Source organism: Neovison vison, chromosome 12, assembly GCF_020171115.1.
Source record: "Neovison vison isolate M4711 chromosome 12, ASM_NN_V1, whole genome shotgun sequence".
NCBI classification, from domain to species: Eukaryota; Metazoa; Chordata; class Mammalia; order Carnivora; family Mustelidae; genus Neogale; species Neogale vison.
The window spans coordinates 9,612,708-9,635,981 of NC_058102.1; the positions used below are offsets into that span (position 1 = coordinate 9,612,708).

Here is a 23,274-nt window from a genome sequence, read left to right on the forward strand (position 1 = left end):
ATAAGAAAAAAGGGAATCTTGCAGAACAGAGTATTAAAAGCCTTTGGAGAAATGTGATGGTCTAAAAAAGGCAGAGTGAGAAGGGAGGCCAGAGGCCAGGACCCTGCGAAATCAGACATTTGAAGGTCTGTGAGTACTTAGTGGTAATCATAGACCGTAGACAGGTGGTTGTCAGGAGCTGGGGGAGGGGAAACCAATATGTATAACCAAAAAAGTAACAGGGCAGCTAAAGCAGCTGAGAACCTGCTTGTTCTCAGAATGCTATCTACCACCATGTATCCAGAATTTTCCTGCCTGACACCATGAGAACCAACTGTTAATTTAGTTGTTTTGCAGAAACACAAGGTTTCATCCAGAAGCCAACTGGAACCAGTCAGGATACTGACTGCCCCTTAGAGTCCAACAAAATGCAGGTACCCTCCCTTACTTGGTATCTTCCTTGATCTGATTTTTGGGTCATCCAACTCCTCTTTTACTCAGACCCTTTTCCACTCGCTTTTTAAAAAATCCCTGGCTCTCCTGCTTCAGGGAGGTGAATTTGAGCCTTGTTTTCCCAGCTCTCATTTGGGAGCAAGAATAAACCCTTGCCTTGTTGTACCCTCGAGCCCTCAGTGATCAACTTTACTGTGTGTTGGACACTTGAACTTGGGTTCAGTTACAGAATGGGGAGTTACTGTTTGATGGGTCGAGTTTCAGCTTTACAAGATGAAGCGTCTGGAGATGGATGGTGGAGGGCTGGGGGCACAACGTTATGAATGTATTCAGTACCACTGCACTAATTAAAAATGGTGAAGATGGTAAATGTTGTGTGTATTTTGCCACGATAGAAAAAATTTTAAATTAAAAACAAGTAGAAAATCCTAACTAAAAAAAAAAAGATAGTGAGGAAGGGGAGCCTCAAGGGGTTCAAGGAGGAGGTGCTGGAGAGGAAGAAGGGAAATCGGGGGAGTCGCTTTACTGAAGGTTTGGAGGAGAAATGCAGGGAAGACATAAGGCAAGAATGAACCCGGCCAGGGGGCCTGTGGAAGGGTAAGGAGACAAGCACTGGGAACAAGTGAGTGTGGATACCCCACGCAGACACACAGCTGACTTTGACATTTGGATGGAGATGGGGTGTTCTGGAACCCCAGTCTCTGCCTCCTCTCCGACTCCATCCCTCAAGTCCATGATTCCGCCTTTCCTTTTCTGTCCTGTCAGATTCATAATTGGTGATATAGCAATTCTTTTTTTTTTTTAAGATTTTATTCATTTATTTGACAGATAGAGATCACAAGTAGGCAGAGAGGCAGGCAGAGAGAGGGGGAGGAAGCAGGCTCCCCACGGAACAGAGAGCCCAATGCGGGGCTCCATCCCAGGACCCTGAGATCATGACCTGAGCCAAAGGCAGAGGCTTTAACCCACTGAGCCACCCAGGGGCCCCGGTGATAATAGCAATTCTTAATGTGGGTCAGTGGGCAGGCACAGATCCCCTCAAGAATCCTAGAGAAGCTGTAAGCCCCTCCCATAAAAAAAAATTGTATTAGCCCGCATCTGCACAATTATGCGGGTAGATCCCCTTTGGAGGCCTGTAGGACCTTAAGGACTCCCTCCGATAGCCTCTAATCCTGTGCGCTTCCTGACACCCCAGAGTTCTCCTGCATCCCCAGTAACTGCTCCCCAACCTGACATGCAGTGCGGAAATTCACAAAACTGTTGTAGTATCTATAATGGCACTATGTATTTAGGTCACCCCTGGGCAGCAGATCTGGTTCATAAAGTCTAATTTTAACCAGAATCTTAAGGATGTATGTGACTAGAAAGGGAAGAACTTGAAAGTAGATAGCATGGACAGGGGGACGACAGACACAAAGGCTGGGGTGGTGAGATGTGACCACCTTCCTCTTTTTCTCACATCCATCACCCAACACAAACTGATTGGTGGGGGCGCCTGTGTGGCGCAATTGGTTAAGCCTCTGCATTCAGCTCTGGTCGTGATCCCAGGGTCCTGGGATGGAGCCCCGCATGCGGCTCCCTGCCCTGCAGGGACTGTGCTTCTCTCTCTCCCTCTGCCTGGCGCTCCCCCTGCTTGTGCTCTTTGTGTCAAATAAATAAATAAAATCTTAAAAGACACATACACACACACACACACACACACACACACACACACACACACATTGATTGGAACACCTGGGTGGTTCTCAGTTGAGCGTCTGGTTCTTTTTTTTTTTTTTAAGATTTTATTTATTTGACAGACAGAGATCACAAGTAGGCAGAGAGGCAGGCAGAGAGAGAGAGAGAGAGAGAGAGAGGGAAGTAGGCTCCCTGCTGAGCAGAGAGCCCGAAGCAGGGCTCGATCCCAGGACTCTGGGATCACGACCTGAGCCAAAGGCAGAGGCTTTAACCCACTGAGCCACCCAGGCGCCCCAAGTGTCTGGTTCTTAACTTCAACTCAAGTCATGATCTCAGGGCTGTAAGATCGAGCCCCCACGTCGGGTTCTGCGCTCAGCAGGGAGTCTGTTGGAGGTTCTCTCTCCTCTCCCTCTGCCCCTCTGCTGTACACTCTCTAAAATAAATAAATCATTACAAAAAATTGATCGTAGCACCACTCCCGTGTTCAAACTCAGCAACAGCTTATTGCCCTTCTCACTCAAAATGAAAGTCCTTCTTCACTGCATAACTGTCCCACATAACGGCTCCAGTCCTGTCTGGTGGCAGGAAGACTCGGGGACCCACATCTTTGTGACAACCAAACCTGCCCCTCCTGATTCCCAGGGCTCCACCCCTTCCAGCTGTGTCACCTCGAGGGGCCTTGTTTCTTCCTCTAAAACCAAGGGCCGGTAACAAGCCAGAATCCTAGGAGATCCAGCAACGGGTGTCTGGCCTCAAGGACCCTCAGTAGATGGTCGCCACTGATGCCGGGCCAGGACGAAGCCAGACTTCCCCTGCTGCAATCAGTGGGAGCAGGGACATCCTGCTTACATTTGTACTGTCCCTTTTCTTCTGAGTTATTCTCTCCTCGGTCAGAAAGTGAGCTCATGGGCTGGAGCGTCTATCCATCTCTCCCAGAGCTGGCCCGTTAGAGGCCGTTCCCACCAGCCCTTCCCTTTCACCAGGAGCGGCGAGTCATGACGCAGGCTCTCACACTTCTCTGCCCTATGATCCTGGACCAGTTTCGGAACCTCCTGGAATCTGGCTCCTTACCTCTGAGGACACCTGCGTCCAGTCCCCCCCTCACAGGGCTGAGCTGAGGGACACTGCAGTAGGTGGGCGAGGTGCTGAGGTCCGTCCCACGCAAGTCACGGGCTTTCAGAAACTGCTGCCCGTCGTAGCCATCGCCAGGCTGGAGCTCTGGCTCGGCCCCCATCTCAGTGCTCTCCCCCTTAACTTTGGGAGCTGGGCTCCCTCTTACTGATTCCCTCCTCCAGCCAAAGCAGCTCGGCTCACATGGACCTAGGCACAAATTCCCTCTCTAGGAATGCGAACTCCCCCCACACCAACCATGACAGACCCCCCACATCAGCCACTCCACGATTCCACTGGATCCCTGCCAGGTCCGAGCTAGCCCCCAATCTCTGAAAGACTAATGAGGGGAACAGAAGGCAAGCTGAGGACAAAGCGGAAGCTGACACCCCACAAACCGCTCCCCCATGGGCTGTACGTGACAGTCCTCAGGCACCCCTGGCTGCCCCAAATGAAAAACAAATAGTTACCCTGTAGAGATCACAGTCCTGCAAGACCTGAGCCTCCCTCAGTTTACAAATGTCCTCGTGATTGACAAGGAAGGAGCTTTCTTATCAACAGTCTAACTTGCAGAGAACTGTAACTCAGTTCTTGACGTCCTGACATCATCTTCCCCTCCCTACAACTGAGGGAGGCTGAAGCAGAGGGAAATGTAAGTGAAGCTAAATTTCTTCTAAGCCTAAAGCTCATTGGCCAGGATGTGTGATGGCAGGAGTGGGACATTCCTCCAGGAAGCACCCAACTATCTCATGGTTAATGCCTCGCCAAAAGGAAAAAACCACCTTAACTTGACAATAGCAAAGCCTCTGGGATCCTGCGTGTCTTCTTTAACAATGGAAAGTTCTTTCAAACCCTCCCTTTTTCCTTACATCCCCCAACCCCGTGGTGTATCATCAGCCGCCCCTCACAACCCTGGGCAGCAGCTCTTTTCTGCCCACGGGTCCTGTCCCCGTGCTTTAATAAAATCACCTTTCTGCACCAGAGATGTCCTAAGAATTCTTTCTTGGTCATCGGCTCTGGCCCTCACGTCTATTCTAAAACTTCATCAGGACTGCAAAGGAATTTGGACAGTGAGACTGTTTCTGTTCCCGGTCAGCTTCGGCGGATGCTCAGAAAGCTGGAACGCTTTCCCTGCCAGGGTGACATTTCCCCCCAACTTTAACTTTTTAAAACTGTGTCTCCGGACAGCCAAAGAGACGCTTAGACTCCAGGCTCCACTGACTTCTTCAAGACCTGCTCCTTTCATTTCTCCGTCACTTTGGCCACAGACAGATGATATACCATCATTTAATTGTGAGAAAGTACACAGGAAAGTAGCACAAAAATAGAGAGCTTTTGTGGAAGCCTGGGACTCGCCACCGAGAAGCTAAAGCCAGATGAGGGGTGGATTTGGAGAATAAATATTCCTTAAGGGACCCCCAGGGAGGTGGCGCAGAGCCAGGAGGGCTGTTCATCCAAGGCCCCCAACACAGGACTCTGGAACTGCTGGCGCCGCACCCTAGATACCAGCGTCAAGGGTGAGGCAATGAACTTCAGCCGCTGCGGCCAGCAGCCTCTGTCTAGTGAGGCCGAGCCTGGGAAGGTGCGTATGAACGTGAAGTCACCACTGGACAGCACCCCAGGGTTTGTTCCGGCCCACCGCCCTGGCCTGGGGTCCCGGTTTCCACCAGCACGTGGTACCTTCCTGCTGCCAACCCAAGGGGGCCAGGGCCTGCTGGACCTATTATATGACCGTCTCTCCCAGGACCTAATCCCCTAGTTAGGCTACAAAAGACCCTCAGCCACATCCCACTCCTCCGGTCGATGGGCTTCTCCCTTTTCTCCTGACGAAGGCCTTCACGGGCTTCATTTCCTCCTGCGGCTGATGCTTTTCAGCTCCTCCAGCTCCTTCTCCATGAGGTGGGACTCGGCGGTGGTCTCAGACAGCTGAAACAAAGCAGGAGATGGTAATAAACCAGTGTCCTCTGGGCTGTGCCATGACTCCAAGGTGCCCCGTGCCCTGGGGAAAGGCCCCCCTGGCCTCTCTCTCCCCTCCCACCCCCCCCAAGGGAATCCCTTGGGGAACCCCGAGGGCCTCCAGTACACAAAGAACAGTCCTGACCCACCCTCCCAACATTCTGGTCCTGCATTCACTGCCTTAAAGACAGCAGGCCTCGGGAGATGATGAAGGCAGACCATGGGCCATCCTAAGGCTAAAGAATTAGGGGTCTGAGTTGTTTCTGAGCCGTAGCTCACGTAATGGTGATTAGGGGGAAAATGCTTGAAAAAGAATGTCACTTTCCTCATTTGGGTCTTTCAACGTACTTGGGGTGGAGGCTACTCAGGACACGGACAGAAACTTTACTCTCTGAAGCAGAGGACAGCTTACTGCGGGGGAGGGGGGGTGCAGAAGGGACTATACTTCTGAGCACTTCTCTAGGCCAAGTGCTTTACTTGGGTTATTAACTCAGTACGAGGCCACTCCTCTTCTGGTGCCTGTTTCACCCATGAATACACTAAGTTGCAACACACAGAGCTGTGAAGGAATTTGCTGAAGTCACAAAGCCCATGGCGCAGTTGCGCAAGGACCCTGGCGGTCTGGCTCCAGAAGGCAGGACAGCTCTGCCGCGACCCGGACCAACTCACCCGCACCCCAAGGCCCAAGAGCCTGCTGGAGCTTCTGCAGCCACAGGAAACCGAGACCCGCACAGAGTGTGCTCCTTGGCAAGTCTGGGCCCGCTCGATACGGGGCCCCCTCCAAGCCACGGGCAGACTGTCCTTCTTCCTGGAACGCCTGCGTCCCACCCTCCGTTCCTCCCTTTATCCACATTCAGTTCAAGTATCCCTCCCTCAGACACGCTCCTGACTCGCAGAACGACTTGCTCTCTCCCTTGTGCTGACGCTGATGCCCGGCCCGGATGCAGACTCCAACTGCCCTCTCCCGCAAGGAGAGAACGAGGCGTCCCTTCCCATCGCCCCCCTCACCATGTCCAGCAGGATGTCCACCTTTAGCCGCAAGAGATTGTTCTCTTCCTCCAACTGCTGGTTCCGCCTGCGGAGGCGCTGGGCCTCCCTCCTGTCCACACCGCCGCTGATCCCCGTCTCTGGCGGAAGGATAGAACCGGCAGTTACACGGGGGCTCTGTTTCCACGGTCTTGGTGGACACCACGGCAGATCAGCCCACCTGCTATCCACTGGCCGTTTTCAAACTTCAGGCTTTGCCCGGCCAGGTTCATAGTGGGGGTCCCATAGTCGAGGCCCAGCTCCACCTCCCGGGTTGACCGATCCAGCTGTGGACGAGACATCGCCCGGGACATCGCCCGGGGGGTTCAAGAAGCACATGGACTCCAGTCCCTGCGCCTCTCCTGCTAACAGCGTGACCCCCGCAACTCATTTCTTTTCTCTAATCATCACTGGGCACATTTCATAACTTTTGTTCAAAGTCAGAAAATCAAATAAGGTACAACAAAAACTTTTAATCTTAGAAGAAGGAATCTTCCACTTTATTATACATGTTTCCCAGAAAAACTCTGTAAGCCGAAATCTGAATTATTTGACATCTGCTGGGCACTTCACAGTTTAAGAATTCCTACTATAATTTTTTTAAAAGATTTTATTTGTCTATTTTAATGAGAAGGGAGAAGGTCAGAGGAAGAGGCAGACTCCTGGCAGAGCCGGGAGCCCGATGTGGGACTCGATCCCGGGATTCCGGGACCATGACCTGAACCAAAGGCAGTTACTTAATCAACTGAGCCACGCAGGCACCCCCTACTATAAATTTTTAATAAAGCAGAAAATCCTTTTTAGAGATAAGCAGCCCCTACATTATTCCTTGTTTACCATGGAGTTCTACAGGTCACAGAACCGGCATGAAATGGGGCGCCTAGGTGGCTCAGTCGTTAAGCGTCTGCCTTCAGCTCAGGTCATGATCCCAGCCAGGGTCCTGGGATCAAGCCCCACATCAGGTTCCTTGCTCAGCGGGAAGCCTGCTTCTCCCACTCCCACTCCCCCTGCTTGTGTTCCCTCTCTTGCTGTGTCTCTGTCAAGTAAATAAATAAAATCTTAAAAAAAAAAAGAAAAGAAAAGGCTTGAAATGCTAACACCCGATCTGCAGTCGAGCTGGTCTGTAATGTAGTTTTCAGAGTTTCTCCCACTCACTCAGCAGCCCTGGGGTGCTGGGACCAGGCCTGGGCATTTCGGGGTACATGCGACCAGCCTTGCACTCCAGAAGCTGCATCTGGAGCTTCGACACACCCCTGAGCGCCACTAATGATGGCAAAACATCATCCTTCAAGAATGAATTTGATTCTCAGACACAATTAAAATTAATTCCTGGCCAGGTTTTGGGAATAAAGTGAAAGCAAGTTGGATAATACCATTTGGAGCCAAAAATCATCCTGAGAGCGACTGTTTTACTAGGTTCTTGAAATCTAATGATGATTTCCAAACAGGAATTTAAAATGTTTTTTTTTTTGTGAGGGGGTACACGGGTGGCTCAGTCAGTTAAGCATCTGCCTTTGGCTCAGGTCGTGATCCCAGGGTCCTGGGATCGAGCCCCAATCGGGCTCCCTGCTCAGCAGGGAGGCTGCTTCTCCCTCTCCCTCCCCCACTGCTTGTGTCCTCTTTCTCTCTCACTCTCTCACTAGCTTGTTCTTGCTTCTGTTCTCAAATAAATAAATAGATAAATAAAATAAAACCTTCTTAAAAAATGTGTTTTTTTAAACTCGCAACTCCAAGGCTCGCACACTCTTCTGACTGAGCCAGACAGATACCCCCGGAGTTAAAAATATTTTTAGTGGACGCCTGGGTGGCGCAGTTGGTTGGACGACTGCCTTCGGCTCAGGGCGTGATCCTGGAGTCCCCGGATCGAGTCCCACATCAGGCTCCCAGCTCCATGGGGAGTCTGCTTCGCTCTCTGACCTTCTCCCCTCTCATGCTCTCTCTCACTGTCTCTCTCTCTCAAATAAATAAATAAAATCTTTAAAAAAAAAAAAAATTTTTAGCAATGGCAATAATACAAATTAGAAGGATGTCTTCCTTACAAGGAAGCCTGCTAGGGCTTCTGCAGCCACAAGAAACCAGGACCCACGCAGAGTGTGCTCCTGGGCAAGTCAGGGCCCGCTCGATATGGGGCCCCCTCCAAGCCGCGGGCAGACTGTGCTTCTTCCTGGAACGCCTGCATCCCACCCTCCGTTGCCACTGGAGGACCACACCCTCCGTCAGACACCAGGCCTGATGCTCCAGTCCCTGAACACTGGGATGGGCCTCGGTGGTGATACTCACGTTATGCAGGTTGGAGAGAGACGCGGACTTCCGAGGGGGCGTCTTCTTGGGACTGAACGTGTTCCCAAAGAGAGGCATCTTGGGCCTGATGAAGGAAAGGTCGGTGCTCCCTTCTACTGTCAGAAAAAGTCACAGATACAAACAGATGGGTCAATGACCTTATGCCACCATCCTCAGATCATGGAGACATACATCTTTCCACGTGGCTCTCAGCCATCCTGGTGAGGGCACCCATGTTGAGAGCTCGCTAGAAGAACGCTCCGTGAAGCCCTTGTGTGAAACTCCTCAACTCACAAGCACCCCGTGTTTATTACTCTTCTTGTAATCCCCACTGGACAGAAGAGGTCCAGAAAGACTAAAGTCCTAAGTGGGTGTGAGCATTTCAGTGCGGACCTGTGGGGGTCTACAGTTTTTTTTTTTTTAAATATTTTATTTATTTATTTGACAGAGAGAGATCACAAGTAGACAGAGAGGCAGGCAGAGAGAGAGAAAGAGGGAAGCAGGCTCCCTCCCGAGCAGAGAGCTCAATGTGGGACTCGATCCCAGGACCCTGAGATCATGACCTGAGCCAAAGGCAGCAGCCTAACCCACTGAGCCACCCAGGCGTCCCTGGGGGTCTACAGTTTTGTCACTATAGACAACGGCCTAACTTGCCTGTTTCGAGTTTTGTCACACAAGGTGACATCTCCAGATTTATAATCTAGATCTATAATCAAGGACTGCGTCCTTGTCCTGCTTGTTCCTGGATGCTGGGGAGAATCACACATGGGGCAAGAGCCCCTGCACAGACTCTATCTTAAAAAAACGAAGCTCTAGGGGTGCCTGGGTGGCTCAGTCGCTTAAGTGGCTGCCTTTGGCTCAGGTCATGATTCCAGGGTCTTGGGATCGAGCCCATATTGGGCTCCCTGCTCAGCAGGGAGCCCGGTTGTCCCTCTCCAGCTCCCCCATGCTTGTGTTTCCTCTCTCCATCAGAATAAACAAAATCTTAAAAAAAGAGAGAGAGAGAAATGAAGCTCTATACTTCCAGAGTGAGAATGGTGCCCCTCACTCAGTCCGAGGTCAGAAGGTCTCCTTTCTGTGTGGCCCGTGAGGTGTCCAGCTGAAGGAGGAGGCCCACCATGTGGCAGGGCTGACAATGGCCACCATGTGCTTTTGGCCCATCGCAACCTACTGCCATTCATGCTGGCCCAATGAAGTCGATTTACCGACACTGCCCATTTGGGGGGTGGGGAGGTGGGGTAGATATTTTCGTATATTTATGTGTAACACAGAAAAGTATACAGATAGTAAATGTATGGCTTCCTGAATTTTTACTCCACACACACACACACACACACACACACACACGCACACACACGCACACACACCCTCCAGACAAGGATACAGAACATTTCATCACCCTGCAAGCCTTGCCCAGCAGCCCTGTATCCATGGATTCGTGCAGGATGTCTTCGGTGTCTGGTTTCTTCCCACTCAGTATCATGTGTGTGAGACTTGTCTGTGTTCTGTGTAGTTACACTTTGCTCACTCACATTGCAGTAAAATAGTCGACTGAGTAAGTGGACGTTTGGATTGTTTTCAGTTCTTGTCAATTAGAAACACTACTGTGGAGAACAGGCACGGACATGAACTTCTGTACGTGTCAGTACGCTTCTCTTGATTCTACTCCCGGGGGTGGAACTGTGAAGCTGTCAAACCTTCATATATTCAGCTCTAGCAGGACACTGCTAAATGGTTTTCAAAAGCGGTTGAGACAACTTATATGTCCTGCCAACAGTGGACACATTTTTGAACTTTGGGCATTTCCTATCTTTTTCATTTTATTTACTCTGGTAGGTATGTAGTTATAATGATTGAGTGCTTACACTGTTCAATTACATTGAGTACCTTTTCATATATCCATCAGATGTTTGGATAACCTCGTTTTGTGACATAGTTGTTCAAGTCTTTTGCCAATTTTTTTTTAAAGATTTTATTTATTTGTCAGAGAGAGAGAGTGAGCGAGCACATGCAGACAGAGTGGCAGGAAGAGACAGAGAGAGAAGTAGGCTCCCTGCTGAGCAAGGAGCCAATGTGGGACTCGATCCCAGGACACTGGGATCATGATCTGAGCTGAAGGCAGCTGCCCAACCAACTGAGCCACCCAGGCGTCCCTTGCCACATTTTTTTAAAAAAGATTTTATTTGACAGACAGATATCACAAGTGGGCAGAGAGGCAGGCGGTGTGGGGGGGGTAGATTCTGCCACTTTTTTGTTGGGTTTTCCATCATTTTCTTACTGATTTGTAAGGGTTCTTTATTTATGCTGAATATATGTCCTCTGTTGTAGAGAGAGAATGCCGAAAATATTTTCTCCCCATCTGCGACTTGTCTTCTTGCTTTCCTATTGGTTTCTTTTTGATTAAAGAAGTCCTTAATTTTAATGGAATCTATCAATTTTATTTAATGATTAGTGTTTTGTATCCTATTTTTGTATTTGTATCCTATTTGTATATTACTTGTATCCTATTTGTATCCTAATAAGCAATTTTGCCTACTCCAAGGTCATATTTTCATATATATAATCCTTTGCAAATTTTATTGTTTTAGCTTTCACATTTAGGACCATGATTCATCTGTAATTAACCTCTGTGTAAGGTATGAGACAGAGGTCAAGGTTCATTTCTTCCCAGATATTACCCTATTTTAATTTATAATATAAGTAGTGGGGCACCTGGGTGGCTCAGTGGGTTAAGGCCTCTGCCTTCAGCTCAGGTCAGAATCTTGGGGGTCCTGGGATTGAGCCCCACATCGGACTCTCTGCTCAGCGGGAAGTCTGTTTGCCTCTCTCTCTCTGCCTGCCTCTCTGCCTACTTGTGATATCTGTCTGTCAAATAAATAAATAAAATCTTAAAAAAAAATACACAAGTCATTTAAAAAGATCCTTCCAAGAAACTGCAGAGTGAAGATAATCATAACAAAAGCACAATGAACAGAAGGAAACAGAGCTCTCAATTTTCCTACTCCTACATATAAAATCTTCTTCCACCACATTCTGAGACAAAAGCAGTAATGAATTAATTGGGTGCCTGGGGGGCTCAGTTAGTTAAGCATCTGCCTTTGGCTCAGGTCATGATCTCAGGGTCCTAGGATCAAGCCTGACATCAGACTCCCTGCTCATCGGGGAGTCTTGCTTCTCCCTCTCCCTTTGCTCCTCCCTCTGTGTTTTCTCTCTCTCAAATAAACAACACACACACCACCCCCCACCCTGCCCCGGCAAAAAAGCACACAGTAAGGAATTAATCACATCTGACAAGAAGCTGGTCAAAAAAAAGAGAGAACTTCTCAAGACCATTTGAAACAAGGTTTATATCAACTATCATTAAAGATAACTCACTGTACGAATCCATCAGTTAGGAAGACATGCACTCTATGAGAACATGACGAAAAACCAGGCTATTTTCAGTGATGTAAAAATTAATGTCATTAAGATTAATGATGAAAGTCTAGAAGCTTGTTTGGAGGTTTTACAATAATATAGACGTTCATGTCTGTATGATTTATAAATAAATAAAAATAAAGATATTTGGAGCAGGTGTACTCATGAGAGTTTCACTGGTAGGTGTGTATTTTTAATTAAAAACAACAGTAGAGTGGCTCAGTTGTTAAGCGTCTACCTTCAGCTCAGGTCATGATCCCAGGGTCCTGGGATCGAGCCCCGCATCGTGTTCCCTGCTCAGCGGGAAGCCTGCTTCTCCCTCTCCCACTCCCCTTGCTTGTGTCCCCTCTCTTGCTGACTCTGTCAAATAAATAAATAAAATCTTTAAAAACAAACAAACCAGCAGTAGATTCACAACCTAGGGGACGGCATTTGGGCCAACACAACACAAGGGCTTGGACAGAGAAGAATGCTTCCAGCATGGGGGCAGATGGGACAGCACTGGGGACCAGGATGCTGAGGGTCACTGAAGCTGCACTACCATGTCATCCAAAACAGTGGAAGGCTCTGGCCTCGTTCTGCTGGAGAAAAGTAAAAGGGTGGGAGAGGGAAAGACGATCTGATGACTGTAGAGGGCAGAACAGGAATGGAAAGGGCCTATCTGGGAAGAAAGAGTTTAACTGCAAAAAGAAAAGAGTGCAGTAACACAAACTAGTATCACTTTCCGCAGAGCCACCATGGTTTGGGCCAGATGCTGAGCACACTGCAGCCACCCTATTAGGTAGGTATTTTCTTTTTCTTTTCTTTTTTTAAAAAGATTTTATTTATTTAGGGCGCCTGGGTAGCTCAGTGGGTTAAGCCTCTGCCTTCGGCTCAGGGATTTTATTTATTTGAAAGAGAGAGAGATCACAAGCAGGCAGAGAGGCAGGCAGAGAGAGAGGAGAATCCCTTCTAATCATTAATTAGCAGAATCTCAGCTCTCTGCTGAGCAGAGAGCCTAATGTGGGACCCGATCCCACACCCTGAGACCATGATCCGAGCTGATCCCACATCCTGAGACCATGATCCGAGCTGAAGGCAGAGGCTTTAACCCACTGAGCCACACAGGTATTTTCTACCCATATCAGGGATGAAAAGACTAGACTAGGGCATGGAGAAGTTAGCCAGTTTTCCCCAAGGTCCACAGTCATGGTCAGTCGGCTAAAGGTATATATTGCCCTTGTATAAATAACTAGTGGGGCTCATCATAAAAGCATTTTCATTCACCATATTGGCAAAACTTAAAAGATAAATAATATCCAGTGCCAGTGAGGGTGTGGAGAGAAAGACACTTTCGTTTTCTTTAGGTGGAAACAAGATGTTATAATTTCCCAGTCAGGCAAAACGTAGCAAAATTTTAAATGTGCACACTTTTTGGCTGTCAGATCTTCTAAAAATGTATCCTCCAAAAAGAATTGGACATATACACACATATGTTCCCTGCTGTTGGTAACAGTGAAAAATAAAAAACAATCCAAAATGTCTGCCAATGGTTGGTATAGGCAAATACATTGTAGCACATTCTTCCAATGGAATGCAACAGGACAAGTTAAAACACTGAGGCAGCTTTATATGAACTGACCTGGAAAGACTTCCAACGCACTCTAAACATTAAGAAAGCAAGATGCAGAACAATGTATATAAAGCCAGGAGAAGACAGAAAGAAAAAAAAAAAAAAAGGGAAGAATATATGTTCATTAAAAAAATAGAAAAAAATTTGGAAAGATACACCAAACTCCTCACTGTTTGGAGGGAGGTAGGATGGCTGGCTTTAGTGAAATCGTCATTTTATAGGTAAAAGGTGGTCAAGTGGTAGAAATTTTATATGTTACAATAATATCAAATTATATTATGTAATATATTAAATGATAATTTATATTAAATTATATTATATTAAAGAAATATACTTCTGAGGGTGCTTGGGTGGCTCAGTCGGTTAATCAGCCGCCTTCAGATCTGGTCATGATCTTGGGGTCCTGGGATCGAGCCCTAAGTCGGGCTCCCTGCTGAGTGGGGAGTCTGCTTCTCCCTCTCCCCTTCCCCTACTCTTGTTCTCTCTCGCTCTCTCTCTCAAATAAATAATTAAATCTTTTTAAAAAACTAAACAAAAGAGGGATGCCTGGGTGGCTGAGTTGGTTAAGCCACTGCCTTCGGCTCAGGTCATGATCCCAGGGTCCCTCATCGGGCTCCATGCTCAGCAGGGACCCTGCTTCTTTCTCTCTGCCTCTGCCTGCTACTCTGCCTGCTTGTGCGCGCGCTCTCTCTCTCTCTCTTTCTGACAAATAAATAAATAAATTTATTTTTTAAAAAAAGAAATATACTTCTGGATTTAATAAATTACAATGATGTTCATTGTGAAAAAAAAAACAAAACAAATGAACAACAACAACAAAAAAAATACCCTAGAGAGCAGCCCCTAACCTTCCAAACACCTGGAGACGTCTGAAGAAGGAAAAATACTTGGTCAGGTCATTCTTGGAAAGCCTGCCACTGTGCTAAGAGTACTAGGCCTAAGCATATCACCTGGACACAACAGACCAAGTTCCAGGTCTGGCTCTGCCCTCAGTTGCATGCTAAACCTTGGCCAAGTTACTTTCTCTCCCAAGGTTTTAACAGGGGCACTTCCCTCGTGACCTCATTCTCATAACCCTTAAGCAGAGAACTATCATGAATATATTTCAGATGAGGAAAAGAAAGTGCCTGGACCAAATGCCTTTTAAGTCATATCCAATAATCCACAAACCACTTTGGCTGAGACCCTAAGATCTGGAACACAAGTGTGGACCCTGAGGTCCCAGCTGAGCTGAGCCCCTTGGCACAAGGTAGCTCTCTCTCTAGTGAAACTCCCTAGAGTTGAGAGGGCTCAACTCTAAGTGAAGGGAGAACATCTGGGTTCCCATCATGGCTCTGCTGCTCAGCCCCACTTGGACCCCCCCCCCCAACCCCGAGCTTAATGCTCTCTGGGCCTCAGCCTTATTTGTAAACAGGGATAGCAACAGTACCCACTTACATGTAGCTCTAGTGTTTATAAAAAGCCGGGGCATTTGAAGCTCACAACAACCCTGAGAAATAGATCGAGGTAAGTATGCCTCAGGAAACAGACAACTGAATGTGAAAGAAGTAACTCGTCCCCAAATACAGGGTGGGAAAGTGGTGGAACTGAGCTTCAAATAAGGTCTACTCCTCTGAGCTGATGAAAATCACTTCATCGCTGTGCATTACAGTTTGCAATGGGCCATAAAACACATTATCTTTTTAAAATCTAACAAGAAGGGAGGGAGCCGTTTTTGGCTTTCATTGGATTCTCAAAGAGTTCAGAGCTAGCCAAGTACGTGCCACACAGATACTCTGCCTCCCCGAGCCGCTGGGCTCAACTAACGGTAGAGAACAAACGTGCGCCCGCACGCACTCCCATCCTCTTCGCAGCGGATCTGAGGGGAGGAATCACCAACCCAGTTTATAGGGGCGACGATCCGCCTGGGGCGAACCCAGCCTCCGCCCTCTGTCCCGCGCCCTCCGGCCGCTCCAGCGGCTGGGAAGCCCTGGGCCCCTGGACAACGCCCGGGCGTCCCACCCCCTCCTCGGGCTCTGGGGCGACGCGGTGCTCAGACCTAAGCGCGTCCAAGAAGGCCAGATCCACAGACACGCCGATACTTGCCGGAAACCGCGCGCAGGGGTCAGCGTCACCCGCCGCGACCACGACTCTGGCGTTGCTCCGCCCCCCTCCGCCGATGTGCGCACGCACATCCCCGCCCAGGACTTTACCATCGCGGGAGGTGGGGGCGCCCGGCGCGGTGAGGTGCACAAGGGGACCCTACGCGAGGCACCAGAAACCCTTGAGGATTGCGCTAGGAATATTAAAGAGACTCTGGAGGGGATGTCTCCTGGAGCCACTGACATTCCCCGTGCTATAGACTGGGAAGAGGAACTACACTCCCCACAAACCCATTGGTCTGGTCTCCCCAGCACCCCCACCCCAAGCCGTCACCGTGGTAACGGCGCCTCGCGGACGCCGCCGAGGCTCACCAAGGTTCCATTGTTGTGGCAAAGGTGAAGTGGTGACCGCGCCTGGCGTTGCCTTGAGAACGCCTGGACTCACAGTGGCAAAATGGGCCTCTCCCCGACGCCCCTCTTCCTCCTCACCACAAAGCAAAGGGCACCCCTTCCTGTTGGATGTGGGGGCAACAGGTGTCGGATGTCCCATCCAGAACTTTGCGGGGTCCGCTGAACCACCCGTGGCGGAACCGGCCCCAAGTTCGTCAGATTCCGCCGATGTCTTCAGGTAAGACGTAAAGACAGACGGTGACCCGCCCTGCCCTCTTCCGCAGACTGCCACCTCCCCACGTCCCGGCACTGATCCGCTTTTACAAGCAGGGGAAACTGAGGTCCAGGGACCACTTCAACAGTGAAGTGAACAAGGACAGAGAACTGAGCGAGGATCAACGCCAGATCTCCTGAAGTCCCAACAGTGTGTATTATTGGTTCCATTTGAAAAATTAAACTAAGGGCCATTCAGGGGATGTTTATTGGGTACCTAGTACGCGAGTGCACCGGGTCATCCATCCAATGAGGGCCAGATGCCATGGGTCTCTGGCTGCAAGTCCACTTTTCTTCCAGCTACACTTCAGTGCATTGAAAAGGGGAGAGTTCTATGTCCTAGAATAAAACTGCATGGTCTAACCCGTCACTATCCAATGGAAACATACGGGGGCCACATGTGTCACTTAGAATTTTCTAGTAGCCATATTTTAAAGAGTAAAAAAAAAAAAAAAATCAGGTTATATTCATGTGCCCCAAATATTATTATTTCAACATATAGTCAATATTAACATATAATCATTTCAACATATAATCAACTGCTTCAGTTTGTAAGTTTAACTTAATTAAAATTAAAATTTCTATTCTTCAGTCACACTAATCAGATTTCAAGGACCTCAGTTGTCACATGTGGTTAATGGCTACCGTGATACACAGATCTAGCCTTTTCCTACCTGTCTACACTAGCTCCCCTCTGCTTGGATGGTATTCCCCCCACCTTTATCTAATTAACTCCTGCTCTTCCTTTAAGCGGTAACTGGGTCCATACCTAATTTCAGCTCTTCTCACAGCACTGCATTCCTTCCTTCAAAGCGGTGGTTGCAGTTATAATTCACAATTATTTGTGTAATCATTTGATTATTGCATGTCTCCCCTGTAGACATAAGGTCTTTAAAGCTCATTAAAGCAGTAATAAGGTCTGGCTTAGCTGACCACCCTCTCCCCATAAGAGCACACTGCTGGGTTGTGTTGGACACTCCGTAAATCGAGTGGCTGAAGTTTAAACAGAAGTCTGATTCCAAAGTCGGCATCATTTTCACTTATTTAAACATGCTTAAAATCATGTAACGTGTTAACTTCAAACAGGAAACATCCCAGCTGTCAAATATGTGCTACACGAGGGCAGAATGTTTGTTAACTCTTGCACTTGTCTGCCCCCAACATGACAGTGAAGCCCGCAGGGTAGAGAGTCAGCAAAATTCATTTTCTCCCCCATCCTTTTTCCTCCCCAAGGAGTACTGGTAAAAGCTTATCCTGTTTCAGAGAATACCTAAAATGGTATGCTGAAAAATTCAGAAGAGAACAGTGTGTATTTTAAACATTTCTTTTAAGAATCATAATAATAGGGGCGCCTGGGTGGCTCAGTGGGTTAAGCCTCTGCCTTCAGTTCAGGTCATGATCTCAGGGTCCTGGGATCGAGGCCCACATTGGGCTTTCTGCTGAGCGGGAGCCTGCTCTCCCACCCCCTGCCCTGCCTGCCTCTTTGCCTACTTGTGATCTCTGTCAAATAAATAAATAAAAATATTTTTAAAAAAAGAAAGACTGAAACAATAATAGGGGCGCCTGAGTGGCTCAGGTCATGATCCCAGCATCCTGGGATCAAACCCTGCGTCGTCGGGCTCCCTGCTCAGTGGGAAGCCTGCTTCTCCGTCTCCCACTCCCCCTGCTTGTGTTCCGTCTCTCGCTCGCTCGCTCTCTGTCAAATAAATAAATAAAATCTTAAAAAAAAAGAATCATAATAATAGCCAATTCTTCCATTAGGCATGAGGGAGAATGGAGGCTTCTTGACAGAGTCGCCCTAAGCCTACATCTCAGAGAACATGCCATAATTTTGCAGTCATGCTGGGGAGTGGGTGGGAGGAAAGTGAGAAGCCCGGCAATGCACCTGTCTCCTCCTTACCCTCTCCCCCTTGCCTACGTAGAGAAAGACTAGGAGCTGGAAGGAGGAAAAATAATATTAACCTGGTCCTGGGACAGCCTTTCCTGTGATCCAGCTGACTTGGGACAGCCCCAAACTTCTTCAGACTAAAAGTAGGTATGGTGAGTGGGTCTAAAATGGAATCGAATATTGAGGGTACCTAATCCCTAGGGATCAATTTGCCTAATGGAGAAATATGTGGAAGCAAATAATTCCAGTTCAGAATTATAAGTGCTGTGATGGAGAGATGAAAGCAGAATCCAAAACTTGCCAGAGGAGGGGCAGTAACTAATGGCTTGGAGTAATTCAAGAAGGTTTTCCAAAAGAGGGGCACCTGAGTGGCTCAGTTGGTTGTGCCTGATTCTTGATCTCAGCTCAGGTCTTGATCTCAGGGTCATGAGTTCAAGCCCTGAGTTGGGTTCCATGTTAGGCATGGAACCTACTTAAAAACAAACTGTTTATAAAAGAAGGTTTTCCTAAAGATAAGTCATGTGGGATGGGCATGGAGCAGGGGAACAGCAGGTGAAAAGACATAGGGTCACAAGAACATAGCGGAGCAGGGGCAGACATAAGGGAAGCATGGCTGTGGAAAAGAGGCAGAGCGGAGGACTTGAGCCCAAGGAGAGGGAAAGACAGTGTGGTAAGCACTTGGGGTAATTTTACCACTAAACTACCTTTTCTCTCTCCCTCCATTACATAGGAGCTTATTGAGGGCCGATCTGAGTCTTAACTTCTTTGGAACCAGGCCTATGCTCCCAGGCTCTGGCCCTGGAAGACCCACAGATGGTAGCAGGAACTCCTGGCCTGTAAGCAAGGACCCAGGAGAACATTTCAGCCAGAGTGTCCTGAAACCAGGAGGAAGAGCAATGACAGGGCCAGTTTTCTGGGAGGGCGCAGGAAGCTTTGAGTAGATCAGAAGCCCATGCTGAGGAGATGGACCTGGGGTCACAGAGTCCAGCATCTCAGAGCTGAGAAGGGTCAGGAATCCAATCCAGAACTCTGACTTGGCAGAGGAGTCTCAGAGAGACAAGGATTTGATTTCCTTTCTAACTTGGAAACTGGTTTGCTGGGTGGCCTGGAGCCCTGGCCTTTTCAGCCTTCTAGTCTCCTTGTTTTAAAAAAAACTAGAGGGCACCTGGGTGGCTCAGTCATTAAGTGTCTGCCTTCGGTTCAGGTCATGATCCCGGGGTCCTGGGATCGAGCCCCACATTGAGCTCCCTGCCCAGTGGGAAGCCTGCTTCCCTCTCTCCCACTCCCCCTGCTTGTGTACACTCTCTTGCTGTCTCTCTCTCTCTCTCTGTCAAATAAATAAATAAATAAGAACTAGAACCGTGTTCATGGGAAACGGGGCGGAGGAGCATCAACAGGAAAAAAAAAAGTATGTATGTCTGGAATCGCTCAGAAGGGCTTGTCAGACGATGGCCTTCATTCCCCATGTGGCAGGCAGCATGTGCCTTGTCATCAGCCCCACTTTACCAGCTGAGCATGGTTGTTTTTCTAAGATGGTTCTATGCTATCTGTGATTTCCAGCAGGCTGGTTGAACAGAGAGCAAGCTTGGAGTAGGAAATGTGGGGCTCTTAGGCAGAAAGTTACTGTTTTTTTTTTTTTTTTTTTAAAGATTTTATTTATTTATTTGACAGAGAGAAATCACAAGTAGACGGAGAGGCAGGCAGAGAGAGAGAGGGAAGCAGGCTCCCTGCTGAGCAGAGAGCCTGATGCGGGACTCGATCCCAGGACCCTGAGATCATGACCTGAGCCGAAGGCAGCGGCTTAACCCACTGAGCCACCCAGGCGCCCGAAAGTTACTGTTTTGTCCTTCTACGAGAAACCGGACAATGGCTTATTTCAGGAACATGGATGTCATCAATGTCACTGCCTTGCCCATGTTGCCAATGGATGAGCACCTGACCGTCTCCCTCGTGACCCGGAACGCGGTGGAGAATGCCCTGAGGAAGAGTCTGGAGGACAACCCACCCAGTATCCTTCTATGGTGCCTTCTACGAGCCAGGCCAAATACACCTGCCCCAGAGGGGTAACCACTGCCTATGTCTGTGTCACACACGATCAGCTCCTTTCCTTATGTGCTCGTTAATTTTTACAATCAGTTAAGCCCTACCTGTCCTCTGAAAGAATCTGTTGAGACTGACGGATTGTTTGGTTTGAGTTTATTTTACTAGGATAATCAGAAAGGGCCCTGGAGGAAGAAGTACTAGAAATAATGGTTGAAAGGCTAGGAAAGAAGAAGGGGGGAGGGAAACAAAGCTTATTCTTTTTTTTTTTTTTTTTCATTTTCTCATTCTTTCTCTTCTGTCTTCCCAGGAATTATAGATAGCAGCTAAGAAGTCCCAGTGTGGCCCTCTGTCCCCAGATAAGTGACCTTCAGACACAACTTTGTTGTTGTTCTCACCCCAGCTGACCTCACCTCTTGTCATCACCGGCCCTCTCCTTCTGCCTGGCCTCCGAGTTTGCCCATTCTGGCATCTTCCAGGCTCTTCCAGCATCTGATTTCTCTTGCCCTGCCTTCGTTGATCCACATCTCACTTCTGACTCTGAACTCTCCGCCAGAGACCCTCAGAAGCCTATCTGTGGAGGACCTTAGAGCTCATTTGTCATATAACCCTTTTGGGTTACAAATAACCCAGGTCGTCTTGTCTCATCGAGAGCTTGTTGACCTTCAAGTCCCGCTGCTACCAGCCAGGCTGGCTGGGTCTGCACCTCTCAGGATCCCTTCTCAAGATGAGCACAAGTGATCCCATCAGGGTCTGCTTCAAGGACTTACTTTCCTGGGCCTTTTTCTGATATCCCCTCTTAATCCCTCACTCATCTCAACGTAACTAACCCATTTCACTTCCTGTGATTCGTCATGTCCCTCCTGGGCATCTTCATTTGTCAAGTATCCTCCAATTTGTGAGAACCCTTGAGAGTAATGGAAGTAAGAGTGACCCTGCTTTATGTGAAGGCAGTGAGGAGTGATAGGATTATGGGGCTACTACAGAGGCTATATCCTAGACTGGTTGAGGCCAAGATAGAAAGAAATGCAGAGATAGAAAGGGTAACAAGAGGGGCCCTTGAGCTGAACAGAGATTTCAACAGTGATAAACAAGGTCAAGATACCCTCTGAGCCAGTCATCCCTCACTTGAAAATCTCTGTTGGAGGAATAATCCAAAATATGGGAACAGCTCTCTTACTGTGTACATCACGGCATTATTTTTAATTGTAAGACACGACTATCAACTTAAATATTCAGTAGCCATGGAACAGTCAAGTGGTGTGTTCTCTAAATAGATTCATACAATGCCATTTAAAATAGTAGGATTATTTAGCTTTTTGGAAAATGATCATAATAACAAGTGGAAGAGAAGTCAGAGCCCTAAAATAGACATTTGCTGAGATTATAATGATAGAAAAAACGTATGTATATCAAAAATACTGGAAGGAAATCTCCCCAGATCCTAACAGAAGTTGTTAACATGGGAGTGTAATGGAAGAATCTTTTTCTCTTTTCCAAGGTGTCTAGGATATGGTTAATTCTCATTTAGAATTCATAAAGCAGCTCATTTAAAACGATCAAAGAGGTGTGAATGTTTGTAAAAAAAAAGTTAAGTGGAGAGAGACAGCTCAAAAAGAGAGTGAGCTAGGCCAGCCTGCCCCTTGGCCGTGTGTGATCAATAGGCAGAGAGTTTCCTTACAGACTCCCCTCCCAGCCTGCACTATTGGCTCCATACAGCGCGTGAACCAAAAGATTGCCGAGCTCAGTCTGAGTCCCAAACCATTGGCCAACAGCCTGGTGAGTTATGGGTGCTAAGATGAGGCTTCCAGGCAGGAGGGGACCTGGGGGCTCCCCCATTTGTTGGAAAGCACATTTGCGCAATAGAGATGTCAAAGATATATTTTAATACTTAGTAAACTTTATTTTTTTGGAGGAGTTTTAGGTCCACAGCAAAACTGAGTGGAAAGTAGAGAGTTCTGGCCGCCTTCCCCTGTCCCAGCCCATGGACAAGCTCCCCATGGGTTTGTTACATTTGTTACAATTGATGAACCTGCATGGACACATCATTATCAACCCCAGATTGTTTACTTTACGGTTCAGTGCTACACATACTGTGAGCTTGGGCAAATGTGTAATGACATCTGTCCATCTTTGTAGTATCATACGGAAGGGTCTCACTGCCCTAAAAATCCTCTCTGCTCTTCCTTTTCACGCTGCCAACTCCTGGCGACCCCTGAACTTTCTGCTGTGTCCGTAATTTCCTAGAGTTAGAACCTTTAGTGCGCTGGCTTCTTGCACTTAGTAATAGACATTTAAGGTTCCACCATGGCTTTTCATGGCTTGATAGCACATTTCTTTTGGCGCTTGAATAGTATTCCTTTTCTCTGGATGCACCACAGTTGATTTACCTGTTCACCTCTTGGTTGTTTCCAAGTTTGGGCATTTATACATAAGGCTACTGTGAAGCAGGGTTTTGTGTGGATGTATATTTGGGTAAACCATGAGAAGTGCAATTCCTGGGCCATCTGGTAAGAGTATGTTGAATGTTGTAAGAAACTGCCAAAATGTCTCCCAACGTGGCTGCACCATTTTGCATTCCCAGAAGCCACGAATGAGAGCTCCCGTTGCTCCCCATCCACACCAGCCTTTGGTGGTGTCAGTATACTGGATCTTGGCCATTCTTTTTTTTTGTTGTTGTTGTTGTTGTTAGAGAGAGCGAGTGAGCACAGGCAGACAGAGTGGTAGGCAGAGGCAGAGGGAGAAGCAGGCTCCCCGCCGAGCAAGGAGCCTGATGCGGGACTCGACCCAGGATGCTGGGATCATGACCTGAGCCAAAGGCAGCTGCTTAACCAACTGAGCCACCCAGGCATCCTGATCTTGGCTTCTAATCAGTATATAACAATATCTCCCTGTCGTTTGAGTTTGCAATTTGCTAATGACATGTACTATTGAACATCTTTTCATATGTCTGCTTGCCATATGTCGATCATCTTAAGTGGGGTGTCTGTTCAAGTCTTTGGCCCATTTTTTGATAGAGTTGTTTGTTTTCTTCTGGTTGGGTTTTAAGAATTCTTTGTATATTTTGGGTGACAGTCCTTTACCAGATGTAT

At 48.0% G+C, this 23,274-nt stretch overlaps 2 protein-coding genes across 11 annotated transcripts in view; one reads left to right on the forward strand and one right to left on the reverse strand.

The window, feature by feature from the left end:
* Nucleotides 1-4,492: 4,492 nt before the first annotated feature.
* On the reverse strand, nucleotides 4,493-15,650 carry CBY1 (chibby family member 1, beta catenin antagonist). 3 transcript variants are annotated; one of them, XM_044228032.1, is made up of 5 exons: nucleotides 15,596-15,650; nucleotides 8,482-8,594; nucleotides 6,383-6,488; nucleotides 6,184-6,302; nucleotides 4,493-5,145 (listed from the first exon to the last, which is right to left on the reverse strand). In XM_044228032.1, the coding sequence occupies exons 2-5, from the start codon at nucleotides 8,557-8,559 to the stop codon at nucleotides 5,065-5,067; spliced, it is 384 nt and encodes a 127-aa protein (XP_044083967.1). In that variant the 5' UTR covers nucleotides 8,560-8,594; nucleotides 15,596-15,650; the 3' UTR covers nucleotides 4,493-5,064. The 3 variants fall into 3 exon arrangements, with proteins under 3 accessions (XP_044083967.1, XP_044083968.1, XP_044083966.1); XM_044228033.1 differs by having other exon boundaries at nucleotides 8,482-8,597; nucleotides 15,549-15,641; XM_044228031.1 differs by having other exon boundaries at nucleotides 15,549-15,626.
* A 297-nt stretch (nucleotides 15,651-15,947) lies between these two features.
* Nucleotides 15,948-23,274, forward strand: part of FAM227A (family with sequence similarity 227 member A) — an 81,035-nt gene continuing 73,708 nt past the window's right edge. For 2 of the 8 annotated variants that reach the window (XM_044226515.1, XM_044226519.1), the window contains exons 1-4: nucleotides 15,948-16,219; nucleotides 18,177-18,285; nucleotides 20,023-20,150; nucleotides 21,879-21,961. In XM_044226515.1, coding sequence (XP_044082450.1) covers nucleotides 20,027-20,150; nucleotides 21,879-21,961 — 207 coding nt within the window. In that variant the 5' untranslated portion in view covers nucleotides 15,948-16,219; nucleotides 18,177-18,285; nucleotides 20,023-20,026. Of the gene's footprint in view, nucleotides 16,220-16,390; nucleotides 16,406-18,176; nucleotides 18,286-20,008; nucleotides 20,206-21,878; nucleotides 21,962-23,274 lie in introns of those variants that run through there. The other 6 variants (XM_044226513.1, XM_044226514.1, XM_044226517.1 and 3 more) reach the window with 5 other exon arrangements.